The sequence below is a fragment of the Excalfactoria chinensis genome, chromosome 1 (genome assembly GCF_039878825.1).
Source record: "Excalfactoria chinensis isolate bCotChi1 chromosome 1, bCotChi1.hap2, whole genome shotgun sequence".
Classification (NCBI taxonomy): domain Eukaryota; kingdom Metazoa; phylum Chordata; class Aves; order Galliformes; family Phasianidae; genus Excalfactoria; species Excalfactoria chinensis.
The window spans coordinates 165,095,616-165,108,354 of record NC_092825.1 but is presented as its reverse complement, the minus strand read 5'-3'; the positions used below and the strand labels follow the sequence as shown (position 1 = coordinate 165,108,354).

The 12,739-nt window shown below is 48.5% G+C and overlaps 1 protein-coding gene across 1 annotated transcript; it reads left to right on the top strand.

Moving 5' to 3' along the window:
• Positions 1 to 47: 47 nt before the first annotated feature.
• RASL11A (RAS like family 11 member A) lies at positions 48 to 1,397 on the top strand. Its single transcript, XM_072348518.1, has 3 exons — positions 48 to 212; positions 292 to 428; positions 850 to 1,397. Exons 1-3 carry the CDS (start codon positions 92 to 94, stop codon positions 1,291 to 1,293), a joined length of 702 nt encoding a protein of 233 aa, XP_072204619.1. The 5' UTR covers positions 48 to 91; the 3' UTR covers positions 1,294 to 1,397.
• Positions 1,398 to 12,739: the final 11,342 nt, after the last annotated feature.

Sequence of the window (12,739 nt, the reverse complement as noted above, 5' to 3'; positions counted from 1 at the left end):
GGCTGCGGGGCGGTGCCGGCGGAGCCTTTAAAAGCAGACGGCGGGGGCCGAGCCGGGCGCTACCGAGCCGAGCCGGGCTGAGCCGGGCCCCATGCGCCTGCCGGGGATGTCCCAGCCCTTCCTGCTGGCGCCCATCGCCGAGTGTTCCCCGGGGCCGCCCGGCGCCGAGCTGCGGCTGGCAGTGCTCGGGGCCCGCGGCGTCGGCAAGAGCGGTGAGTGCGGGCTGTCCGCCCCTCCGTCCGCCCTCCTGCCTCCCTGCCCCTCCGTCCTAACGCGGCCGCTCTGTTTCAGCGCTGATCGTGCGGTTCCTGACCAAGCGTTTCATCGGGGACTACGAGCCCAACACGGGCAGCCTGTACTCTCGCCTGGTGCGGCTGGACGGGGAGCAGGTGGCTGTGCACATCCAGGACACGCCGGGCTGCCTCCAGGTACGGGCGGCTCCGGCCCAGACCGGCGAGGATTGGGGAGCGGGGGGTCGAAAATCTTTGGGGTGGGGTCACGAAGGCTCCCAGTGGTCGTCCCCACTGGCCGGGTTGTACAGCTCAGAACCCTTGAATTGCACAGGGTCGCAGAGCCATGTTTTGGGCACATTTAGCTCTCAGCCCTTTTTCCTGCTGCCCACTGAGCCTCACTCTGCTCAAGGGATGCCCCACGCTGTGTTTTGCTCGACTTAGATCCGTTCTCTGTCACTCAAGAGCTCGGCTCATGAATCTCTGTTTCCTAAAAAGGAAAGAGCTGGGCCGAGTCCCCCAGGACGGAGCTCAACCCCTTTAGCGAGGCTCTTTGCTGGCCGGGTGCTCCCAGCCCCATGCAAGTCCCATGCCAAGCCCCGGCTGTGTCCCTCTCCAGGTGCAGGAGGACTGCGTGCAGGCACCGGACGCGCTGTCAAGGTGCATGAAGTGGGCAGAGGGCTTCCTCGTGGTCTACTCCATCACGGACCCCGGCAGCTACCAGGCGGTCCGTCCCCTCCACCAGCACATCCGTCAGCTCCATCCCGATGCCCGGATCCCCATCGTCGTGGTGGGGAACAAAGCAGACCTCCTCCACGCCAGACAGGTGCAGGCCAAAGAGGGGCTGCAGTTGGCCAACGAACTGGGCAGCCTCTTCCTGGAGATCTCTACCAGTGAGAGCTCGCAGGGAGTCTGCGAAGTGTTCCAGTACCTGTGCCGGGAGGTCAGCAAACTGCAGCACGCCGAGCGCCGCCGCAATACCGGCATCCCGCGGCCGCGCTCCCCCAACATGCAGGACCTGAAGAGACGCTTCAAGCAGGCGCTGTCACCCAGAGTCAAATAGAGCCGCCGCTGGGACCTGGGGGGGGGGTACCATAGACTTTATATTTTTGTAAGCTAGTGAATAAAAAAGAATAATAAAAATCTTTATTTTTGTACTAATGGCAATACGGTGTGGATGTAAATATGTTGGAGCGAGCCATTTCCTTCTTGTTCTCTTTTGTTTGTGATGGGTTATTTTTACAGGGGGAAAAAAATAGAAGTAAAAGAGAGAAAACGCTGCATAGCAACTGAATGGAGATGTTTGGAGAAGGGGATTTGCATCTGCCAGGAGGTTTGGTTCTGCTCTCTCGTGGGCTGGGGTTTGCTGCTGTGCTCTGCTTAAGTGAGTTCTTTGGCCATTGGTTTCCAGCTTGTAAAATGGGAACGGTGCTGATGGAGCACTCATATAAAATGCTCAGCTGGAAAAAGGAAAAGAAAAAAACCCAGCCATATTAAACATGAAAAGATCAAACTGTCTGTAATAATTCCAGCTATCATCTTTCTTCCTCCTTGCACCTACGATCAGCTGAGCAATGACATGCACTTAGCAGCATGCTGCTTTCTGATCTGCTGTGTTGTAGACCCATCCTGCAGTGCCCCCAGCCCCGGTGCTGAGCAGGAAGAGGTTCTGCCACACATCACCATGGGCTGAAGCTGAGCAATCCACAGTGGAGGTGTGTGTGGGACTGCTGCTGCTTTCACTGGAGACATGCAATTGGGGGGAATGGTGTGTGAGCTCCATTAGAGAAAATAGCTCATTGAGAGGGAATCACATCTCTGTCCTCCCCAGGGCCATTTCCTAGCCATTTGGGAACAGGTCAGACCATACACTCTGATTTTACGTAAGCCCTACACTGATCAGAGTGTTTTTCAGTAACAGTTTGCTGGCTGTCTAAGCACAGAACGTGGGCTTTGCACTTCAGAATGTGCCTCTGAAGTATGTGCGTTGTGTTGGTAAAAATAAAACTGCTCCATGCTGAGTGGAAAATGTGGAAGTGGAGCAATCCATGCAGGGGAAGGTTTGCTGGGTGCACACAGAGAACTCTGCAAAGCGGTTGATCGCCTCAAGCACCGCAACCTTCCCAGGGCATGTGTGCGATGTGGGCCCTGCAAAGGAAACAGGAGGGCTGAAGGGAGGCAGCTCGAAACATACAGGGTCATAGAATCATGGAATCATCACCAAGGTTGGAAAAGACCTAAAAGATCATCCAGTCCAACCAACTGACCTAAACTGGGAATGGCGAGTGGGTCTGAATCTCTTGAGTTGATTACTGGAAGAGCCAAGAACACTGTGAAATCCTGGGTGAGTGAAAGTACTTGAAATATACTGGAAAGATTCATTCACCATATCAGGTGTTATGCCAGGTCCAGGACTCTGACCTGGGGGCTTGGAGGTAGCAGGGCATGTGCTTAATGGGAAAGACACTGTCCTAGTGGGATTGATGTCAATGCACAGGACACACATTCATAGGGAAATCTGAAGGGGATTTCACTGCCCTGAAATTGGAGGAACACCTACATGTCCATATAATATGCTAAAAGTCTGGGTGTTGTCTATGGACTTCTGCCTCTCACTGCAGTTGTCCAAGAGTGAGAGCAATGGGCACTGACCTCAGTGTCTGCTGCCCCTGTGAAGCTGGAGCTGGGGATGTGGCCACGTTACTGAGGGCAGCTTGGTCAGGAGGCAGCTGCTTTCTCAGCCCTTGTGGCTTCAGGATCATAGCATGGCACGGCCTGGTCTTTCTCTGTGATCAGAGGGAAGGATGAATCTGTCTCCTTCCTCCCACTGCCTCCGCAATAGAACAGAATCACAGCAATTTCCTCCGATAGGAAAGAATGAGTGGGTTTTCAGAGGCGGCATCATGCACTATTATGGCTGCTACTACATCAGCATCTCCACCTGTCGGGCTATTTTGTCTAGTTATCTCCCAGAAATGAAATCATCCAGCAATGCTTTAAGACTTCACTTAAGACTTTAAGAATTTTTAACCAGCTGATGTCACCAACCTGCTCTATGTGATTCCATTCAGGAGCCACAAACCCTAAGGTGATGCTACATACAGATAGCTTTGTGGAGGTTCCCCTTTCCTTCTGCCCTGGTTCAGCAATCTGGACCCAGGCTGTTCCTCACTGCCTCCTGGCACGTATGGTGTTCAGTGCTGCACACCTATGCTGTATTTCTAAGGTGTGTTTTGATGAGGGATCATGGATGAGAAGGACCATGGGCAAGAAGTACCGCTCTGACCCCATAGGCGAGAGCTGAGTGCCAGCTTTGGCTGAGGAGCAGAAGTGGCCAAGGCTTGTATGGACCATTGAGCACAGACATCTCCAGAATGACAGCCCCAAAAGGTTGGTTACGAGTTAGAGCACAGCTCACAGAATAGCAAATCAGCTTCACTTTTGGATAATAAGTGACAATTCAGGCTTCCAAAAAGCCCCACCGATTCTCAGCCTTGCTCTTAATCCACTTTCCTCTCTCCACGTATCTAAAAAGAAACAACCATTTTAAGATGCCAACAGGAGAAAAGGGAAGGTATAGAAACTGAGTACCTGCCACACTGACCAACAATATTTCATTTACAGCTAGAAAGCAATGTAGAAAAGTTGGCACAATAATTGCAGCACTCCCTGGACTGATGATATCAATCCATCACCCAGAGGCCTCATGGCATGCAATGCTGTGAACTGCTGCAGTCCCCCAGCATCTCCTGCCCTTTGCTGGGTAAGCATTGGGCCAAAGGGCTTTGCCCACGGGTCTGGGCTCGGTGAACACTATTTCACCCTTGATCTGTGCACAACACTTCCATTAATATGTATCTGTCCAGGAAATTGCACAAGGTTATTTAATAGTTCAGCCCACATTACTGGGAAGTGGTAATAAATTCTTAAAGCTGGAATATTTCTTTTATAAGGTATTTGGCTCTTTTCCCATTACTAAAAACATCCTTAGCTTGGGTTGCAAACGGTCCTGGTAAACATGACATCCCCTCTCAAGTCAGCATCAGCTCAGCTCAGCTATGGGAACAGGAGGCTGAGCCCTGCTTGCCAGGTGGATCACAGCACCCTCCCTGCAGCTGATGCCCCCCAGACCCACCACAAACAAATGGCAGACCAGGCAAAAGGTCTCGCCTGTTGCAAAGCCTTCCAGAAGCCTTTAGGAGCAAGGTTTCAGCTGAACCCCGCTCAGCAGGCAGATTTGCCACTCACATCTTCTCTAAACTGAAGACGACCCAATGGCTTCTTAATCCTGGGAGGCAGAACTGGCAGGAGCCCAAGGAGTGCAGAAACGATGGAGAAATCACAGCAACAGCAGCTCTGCGTTGGCAACCCCTCGGATTCGCAGCAGCTGGGGATGTGTTGCAGGCACATCAGAACGGATGTGATCAGGCTGGTTTGGATGAAAGGGGGTGGGCTGCTCTCAGCTGCTGGGAGGAAAAGAGCTGCTAAAGGACTGTTCTGTGGTTTTCATGCGACAAGAATAAAGGCTTTGGCTTTTATTTAGCGTGAAGGTGAGATACAGTGCCTGCCCTGTGATAAGGGCTGCCCAGCACTTGGCCAGCCTGAGGAGAAAGAGGCTGTGTTGTTAAGGAAAGCATTGGGACACGGCTGGTGCTTCTGGGGTGAACCCAGGCAGGTAAATCACTACAGGTGGGTTTGGCTGTATTTACATTGAAATATGAACCAGTATGACTTATGTCTTCTTAAAAGGCTAAATATAAGGTCAGGTTTGGAGGTTTGTGTACTTTTCCAACATAGAGCAAATGGATGCAGATGGAGGATAACTCCTGGAGTACCTCTAATACTAAAATAGGGTGGTACCAATATACGAGATGGTCTGAGTCTCGTGTGCCTGTTTCAAGTCACAGATGAACCCTCTGAGAATTATGGGCTTTTGGTAGGAGGCAGAGGCTGCTGCTAATTTGGGCTTGTACCTTGAAGATAAAATATGCATCTGGTTGTTGAGATGCCGGCTAATTTTAACTGTGGTTCTGAATAATGGAATAGTGTTATTAGTCTGATGTAAAACTGCCCATATTTTATATGCAAAATCGCCGTCTCTGTAGTGAAACAGTCGGCTTTGATTTGTCCAGATACTAAGGAACAGCAGACAATAAATATGCATGCTATTAGGGCTAATGTCAATAAATAAATAGAGGTATTGCCTAATATATCCAAAATTCCAAGAATTCATGCATAATATGCAATGAATTGTTTTCCCCATCTTTCGGTTGTTTCAGGGATCTCTGAGCAAGCTTGCTTAGAAGATGTTAGAGTCCATTTACTTTTGTTAGTGGGAGGCTCAGGTACAAAAGCTGGTGAAATAGAAGCAAGATCTGAAGCAGAACTGAGTCATTTTAACCTGGGCAATGTGCTGTCTTGCTGCCTACATCATCCTCTTGCATGGTGAGGGGAAAGCACTGGAGGAAACTGGCATTTCCATGCACATAACATTGCATTCCACCTTTTGCTTTTTGTGCCCTCCCTCGTCTTTACCATTTTGCTCATTCGGTCACCAGATCCCAAGTTTCTCAAGGCCCTTCTGGAGAGAAGCTCTACCAGCTCTGCCAAATGGAGATGGAAGTCATCTCTTCTAATCTGTTATCATTTGTAAATGTGCTGAAAGCGTCCTCTGTGTCATCAGCTTGGTGACCGATGGAAATACTGAACAATATCAGCTCTTGTGTCATTCCCTGGGGTCCTCTGTTCATTACTGGCAGCCAGATGGCCCATCTCAGTGTTGACTGCTACTCTTTGACCTAATGGTCAGGCTAACGTTCCATTTATCTACCAGTTTATTCATCCAACCTATGCTTACTGAGTTTTTACAAAGCATCCAGTTGTCCGAGCTGTCCCTGTGAGTCTCTGAAGACGGACAGCAGCCATACAGTCACATCAGCGTCCTTTGGTGAATCCCACCTGATCACATGGATCTGAATAACCTGTGGCTTCTCTTGGTAGACCCTCACTTGTTGCTCCTGCTGTTTGCCATCCCTCTCCTTCACAAATCATTTTGGACGCATGAAGAGGCTTTGCCAATGAACACTTATGCAAGAAGGGCATTGAATACTTTGGTCTTTTGTTTATCATCTGCCATTGGGTTGTCTCTCCTACACATTAGTAGGCCCGCAGCTTCTCCAGAATTCCTCTTGCTGCTGTCATTGTAGCATCCCTTCATATTTCTCTTTATCCATGTCAATCTTAGCTCCAACTGGGCTGTGGCCTTCCCTATTTCATCCTAGAATAAAAAAATCAATGCTTGCACTCTCCTTTTTGTTGCTTTCCCATAATTCTGCTTGCTTGTAAAATCGTTCTGCATTTCAATTCACAACAAGCAAACAAGGGCACCGTCCTCTCATAAACGCTCATTTTCACACACACAAGCAATCTGCTTTCAGCCATGGTTACTACTCTCTGGCCTCCCAAGCCTTCAGATGGGCTTATCTGTCAGCTCAGATCCCACCTCATTTGTGAGAGCCACAAGCTTGATGCTCCTGCCTTCGGGTATTTTCACAGCTCAGCTTCTCCCTCTGGGACTTGTCTTCTCTCCTTTACATTTAAGCTGCAGCACAGGGGTTTTGGCTGAGAACTTGTAAGTATTCTCAAAGAGTCTGGACAGTTAACTATGGAAGAGGAGTCCAGCATGCCTGTAAAATCTCACCCTCCAGAATTCTAAGGTTAGTCTAGAAATGTATACCAACAAACAAACAAACAAGCAAGAAAAAATAAAAGGCATCAAAGAGAGCTGTTCTGGAGCTGGCAAAGCTGGATGAATTCCTGACCTAATTTTCTATGACCTCTTCTGTGCACTGCCTACTTTGTTCATCTGTGTGTCTTTCACTCCTTTCTCCAAGGCCAGGTCCCCAGGAGCCCTCCCCAAATCTCCAGTTTTTCAGCATCCTCTCTCTGCCCATGCGGGTAGATGGTCTGGGGTGAACCAGTCTGGTAGACAGAGCTGCCTCTGGTCCCCATTGAGTCTTCAAGTGCCACCATCACACAAGGGCAGGAGCTACCTCCACCTGCAATACCACCATTCTCTTCCTGGAAAGCAACAGCATTTGGTGTCTCTTCAGCAGGAAAAACAGCGACATCTAATCAGATTTAGGAGGGCATCCCAGGTCTGAAAGACTCACGTGGCACTATAAGCATAAGTATAAACCAGCTGGCATGAACACCTCGCTACCTCCCTTCCCAAGCCTCCTGCAGTTCAGGTCAGGCAGTCAAGGATCTGGATGCTCTCTGTCACCTCAAGTCATGCATGTGGCAATAGTATCTGCCTCGGTTAACTCAGGCCAGATGTGGTAAGTGCAAAACAAACCCCGAAAGCTCCATACCTTCTAACATCCCTTGGTGACCTCGTGCAACCTGCAGCTTCACAGCTCTCCTACAGCAGTTTCTGGGAGTATTAACACATGGGTGTCCCGCGCTTTGTTTTAGTTCCCATTGAAAACTCTGAACTTGCTGTAAAACCACAGGTAAGGTGAGATCTCATTTTGAGCTGGTATTTTGCACACTACAAAATGTGAGAGAAAGATGATGTCTCTTTCATTGGGTGAATACGTATATAGGGATGATGCAGTCAAACAAGAGAGTTACGGACCTTATGATGTAACTGTGTCGTACAACAGCGTATAGCACGTCAGCAGCGTTTAAAACTGGTAAATGTGGGGAGGCCTCCTGCAGTTTGTCAGCACCTGTTTTCATCCCAGAGAAGCTCTGGGACAGCAAACTCCTGGCAGAAAGCTTGTCCAAAATGAAAGCACACTCAGATACCTTGTGTGTTTTTCCTTTCTGCTCCTGGCCATAAGCTCTGCATAATTTATCTGCCAGCCGGCTGACTGAGATTTATTACTGACAGACACTCGCAGTCTCTCTCCTGCCTGACCAGTGAAAACGTGCAGCCACTGCTGCCTGCTCTCAGGAAAACGCATATTTCCTCAACAAAAAGCCTCTGCGAAAGCAAGCCAGATTTTCTTCCTTATTCATCTCTCTAAATTATTTCTAACATTACATATTTTTGTGTTCACAGTGTAAGTCTCATGGTGCAACTTTTACTTAGGAACACTGCCCGCTAGAGATGAATCTCTGCTGTCATTCAAGGAACATTTCTAGCCTTCATGCTTGAGAAGATAAGTGATGAGCTGTGATCTAATGTGACCCCAAGGCTCAGAGAATGAGAAGGCATCCTTGAACACCGCAGCTTCTTTTTCAAATCATACGATTTTTAAATCATTCCGCTGATGAGAAGACAGAGGTCTGAAGGAGGGAGGATGGCTCATGGTCATTTTCTCCTTTCTGCAGCATTTCTGTACATAAAGGAAAGGTCCCCAGGTTACTGAGTCCAACCCTTGGCTCCAAATTGGACCACCCCAAATCCAATCCCAGTGTCTAAGAGTGCTGTCCAAACACTTCTTGAACTCCAGCACTCGGGGCCGTGCCCACTGCCCTGTGCAGGCTGTCCCATGCCCACCGCCCTCTGGTGCAGAGTCTTTCCCTCACCCCCAGCTGCCCCTCCCTGAGCTACATACACTCAGTTATGCCACCCCAGATACAGAACCCAGCATTTTGTGCCATTGAACTGCACATCTTTGGTGTTCACCCAGCACTTGGATACACCAGCATCTCTCTGTAAGGCCTCTCTAATCAGCAGCTTTGAGGTGCAGCGGTTCCAGGTTGAAAAAGGATGGGCAGGGAATTCAGGAGGCTTTTCCTGACCTGATCCTGATCAAGAAGGGTGAGCAGTGCTACATGCTCATTTTGCTAGTGATGACTGTAGGTGACCCAGAGGAGGAGGTGAATGTGGAGGCTGGCAGGGCAGTGAGACAGGCCAAGGCTGGTCCTAGCAGCCTCCCCGCTGAGAGATCTCAGCAGAGACATGCGGTAATTTCTGCTGTGCTTTGGGAAAGGAGTGACCAGTTACTTCACCCTGCTTGTTTTGCTGTTGCACTTCTCTTCCTCCAGGATTACTGAGATGCTTGATTCATCATTCATTCTGAGCATAAGGCTCAGAGCAAATGTAGCTCACTGAGGACTTTGATAGCTTTGTTTAGTCTTCTTGGGGTTGTGCTTGGACGCTTGAGCAAGCTATTCCTAGCAGCATCTATGATCTCAACTGGGCTCTTGACACTATCCATCAAAACATGGCAGAGGGCTGCACTCAACTGGAAGAGCTTCAGCTGGGAAGCAGCTGAAGAAGGAAACCTTCAGGAAGAAGAAACCTTGTGAGCATGAGCCTCGGCTTTGTGGAATGTGAGTGGTAGTCCTGTTTCTGAGATCACCTCAATGAGCACCACAGGGACCTGTGACATGGGAGCAGCCAGGGGAGGTTCTTATACCAGAGCTAGCAGGATCCAGCCTCACCAGAAATTGGTAATGCTCAATAAGTCTTATGTAGGCCGCTCTGAAAGCAATGCCTCCTGTTTTATGATGTTGGAGCACAATGGCAGAGATGGACGTTGCTGGTATTGTCATAGGCTTTGAACCTTCCTGCCAGCATTCCATTAATTTTTGTTGCTGTGCAAAATATGGCAGTAGAGGGGCAGACTTAGTAATACATAACTGTATTTCTTTGTGGGACACTGTTGTCTTAAATGCATGCAGACAAAGTCTCTCTTGTGCTTTCCACCAAGTACAGGCACCAGCTCCAGGCCAGCTGAAAATAAAACTGTGGTGACCACAGTGTGGTTCAAGACAGCACCTTGTCCTTGTGTCCTTCTCCAGCGTGAGCTATTAAGGTTGGAGGCTAATGGCTTTTCTTACTGGGGAAGGAGATGAATGAGATCAGTCGGTAATTGGGTTTGACCCTGCTGTGGTAGCCCACTGGTGCCTGGCCACAGTGGAAAGCGAAGTGCCTGTCCTCTCATCACCCTTCCCTTACTCTTTCTGAGGGAAAGGCTTTGGAGAAGGCAGTGTTTAGGAGCCTCCAGGATTGCACAGAGTCACTGGGGCATCCTCCATGAGGTTGCACCTGCTCAGCTGTGATGTCTGGGTTTAGTGAGTGCCAGCTTCCCTTGGACCTTCCTGTACTGTCCTGCCCACCTCCCAGTACAGTCTGGAAGTGCTGGCTGATGTTTATCGTTTTCCTTCAGAAGCATTAGACAGCCTTCAATAAGGTTCATAAACCTCGTGAGTGCTGGACTGTTCCTCTAGAGCCACCTCTGACAATGACTGCTGCTTATTTTTGTCAGAGCAGGGTTACACGTTTTTAGTGCTACAGGGTTTCAGAAGCGTGGCTGCAAATGCTTGGTTGTGCAGCTGAGCCGGTGAAGCTGGAGAGAGAGTGATATAAGCTGGGAAATACTGCTGTGGGCCATTTCACTACCGCTTCCCAGCAGAGGCAAACATCACTTGTCCTCTAGCTTAATTTCTTTCTTCATCTGCCCACCACAGGAACCCTGCCAGGACATCACATAGGATGAGTGGTTTGAGGAAAATCTTCAGTTCCGGAGCTCCTCTGTGCTGTCCTCTGCTGAATCACTTGCTGCCAAGAGCAACTGCTTCTGATGGCATCAGTGACCACAGCCATGGGGGTGTGCCCATTTCCTGGCACTTTCCATTCTCAGCATTGCATCCTTACATGCATTGAGGGAGGCTTCCTGGCACAAACATTTTCCACTTAAAGCAGTGAAACAGACTCTTGATGACATCACTTGTCAAGCAGCTGCAGATAAACAGAGCTTTTTTGTTGCTGCCTTTTAAAAATGGTGCTGCACGTTGTTTTCCTCTCATCACACCCCAACACATCCCACACAGGTGCTGCATTCAGTGCTGTGAGACCGAGGGTGCTGGGCCACTGTGTGTGCTCAGAGCTGTCACAAATGTGCTGTGTGTTAACGCGGGTAATAATGTAGTTGATATGCCTATATACCCACACACTGCTGGAGGATTTGGCTTCTTTCCTTCCCTTCTAAGCAGTGCGAGTGACTGGAAGAACAGAATTGTCCAACCTGAACCTGTCAGCTGCTGTTTCCAAGCAAAATCTCCCAAACAACCCACAGGAAGAGTAATTAAAGGAATGGATCATGGGGCTTTGGGAAAGGCGCTGTTCATTGCATTTATCTTATGTTTGTTGAGCTTCTGACATTCCTAAATGGATGTTTCACCTTTCCAACATCCAGTGAACTCTGGAGCTGGTAAAATCAGAGCAAGTACCTTCCAAACCTGTAGGGAATTGCTGTGGTCATCCAGCAGGGCTCAGCCTCCCTGCCTGCTTGGCTGAGAAGCTGGACCCTGAGCTGCAATGCAGAGCAGAGCCTTCCCCCCAGAGACCACGGCACACTCCTCAGAGATGCACTCTGATGGCACTGCATCATTTCTACTATTTGTTCTGTGTGAGAGCAGAAAATCTTACACTTCTCAAGCCTGATGGAGAAGCATAATTTTGCTGAATTGCTGTATCTGACCTTTACAAAGCACAGAAAGTTGCACAGGAGATAAGAGCTGCCATGAAGTCCTAAGTTCCAAAATGAAAGTTTTATTACAAATACATTTTCCGTGCCTTCTGCAAAGATTCATATTTGTACAGACAAAAGTAAATTTATGCTTTATGCTTAATGTGCTTTCACATTTTGTATTATTTTCAGATTACTCCCACATGCAGCCTGATAGCTGTGCTGTGTCTTCTTGCAGTCACTGACTGCATCACGAACACCTCTGTTGTGTTCACAGCCCTATGTAAGAGTAAATAGGAAAGTCAGAGTTTGTCACAAAGAGGATCATAGAATCATAGAATCATAGAATTACCCAGGTTGGAAAAGACCTTGAAGATCATCAAGTCCAACCACAGCCTAACCATAATACCCTAACTCTAAAAACCCTCTGCTGAATCCTATCCCTGAGCACCACATCCAAACGGCTCTTCGTTCGATGTCAGAACATGGGTGCTTAGATCAGCTATTTTTTAATAGCCTTTATTTTTGGGGGGGGAACAGTAAAGAACAAAGTTATTACGAGCCTTTTATCAGACTACCAGTGCAAATTAACTGATTACAGTTAAGAATTAGATCCAAGAAAAATCTTTAGAACCGTGAAGTCCGTACCTGTTGTCATCCTATTGCTCACTTCAGAAGAGCCCGCTGAGCAGGGCACTCTCTGAGGCAACCTGAGGGAGAGAAGGGCTATTTAATTCACACTAAGATGACAGAAAATGCTCTAACTGTTTAGCTTGGTGGGTTCTGTGTGTAGCTTTTTTGGTGGCTTGTTGGCTGGGTTGTTTTATTTTTGTTGGGTTTGTGGGTTTTTTTTGAGAACAGCTGAATCTTCATTGATTTTTCTGGGGATCGAAGCAGAACATAACATAACTGAAAAGAATAGCCCTAGGGAGAGCAGGAAAAAGAAAGACATGACACTTTACATTGATTTAGCCATTATGTTGTACTGGACAAATGGAATATAGCAAGAAAAGCCATTACACAGTTGTTCCCAAAGGTGGCTTTGATATTTGCAAGTACTTTTACACACAATTACAGCTT

Excerpts from the sequence above, each read along its gene's own strand:
- RASL11A (XM_072348518.1), top strand. The coding sequence starts at position 92 with ATGCGCCTGCCGGGGATGTCCCAGCCCTTCCTGCTGGCGCCCATCGCC. Across the intron at positions 213-291 it reads CCGCGGCGTCGGCAAGAGCG|CGCTGATCGTGCGGTTCCTG; the intron begins GTGAGTGCGGGC and ends GCTCTGTTTCAG. Across the intron at positions 429-849 it reads ACACGCCGGGCTGCCTCCAG|GTGCAGGAGGACTGCGTGCA; the intron begins GTACGGGCGGCT and ends GTCCCTCTCCAG.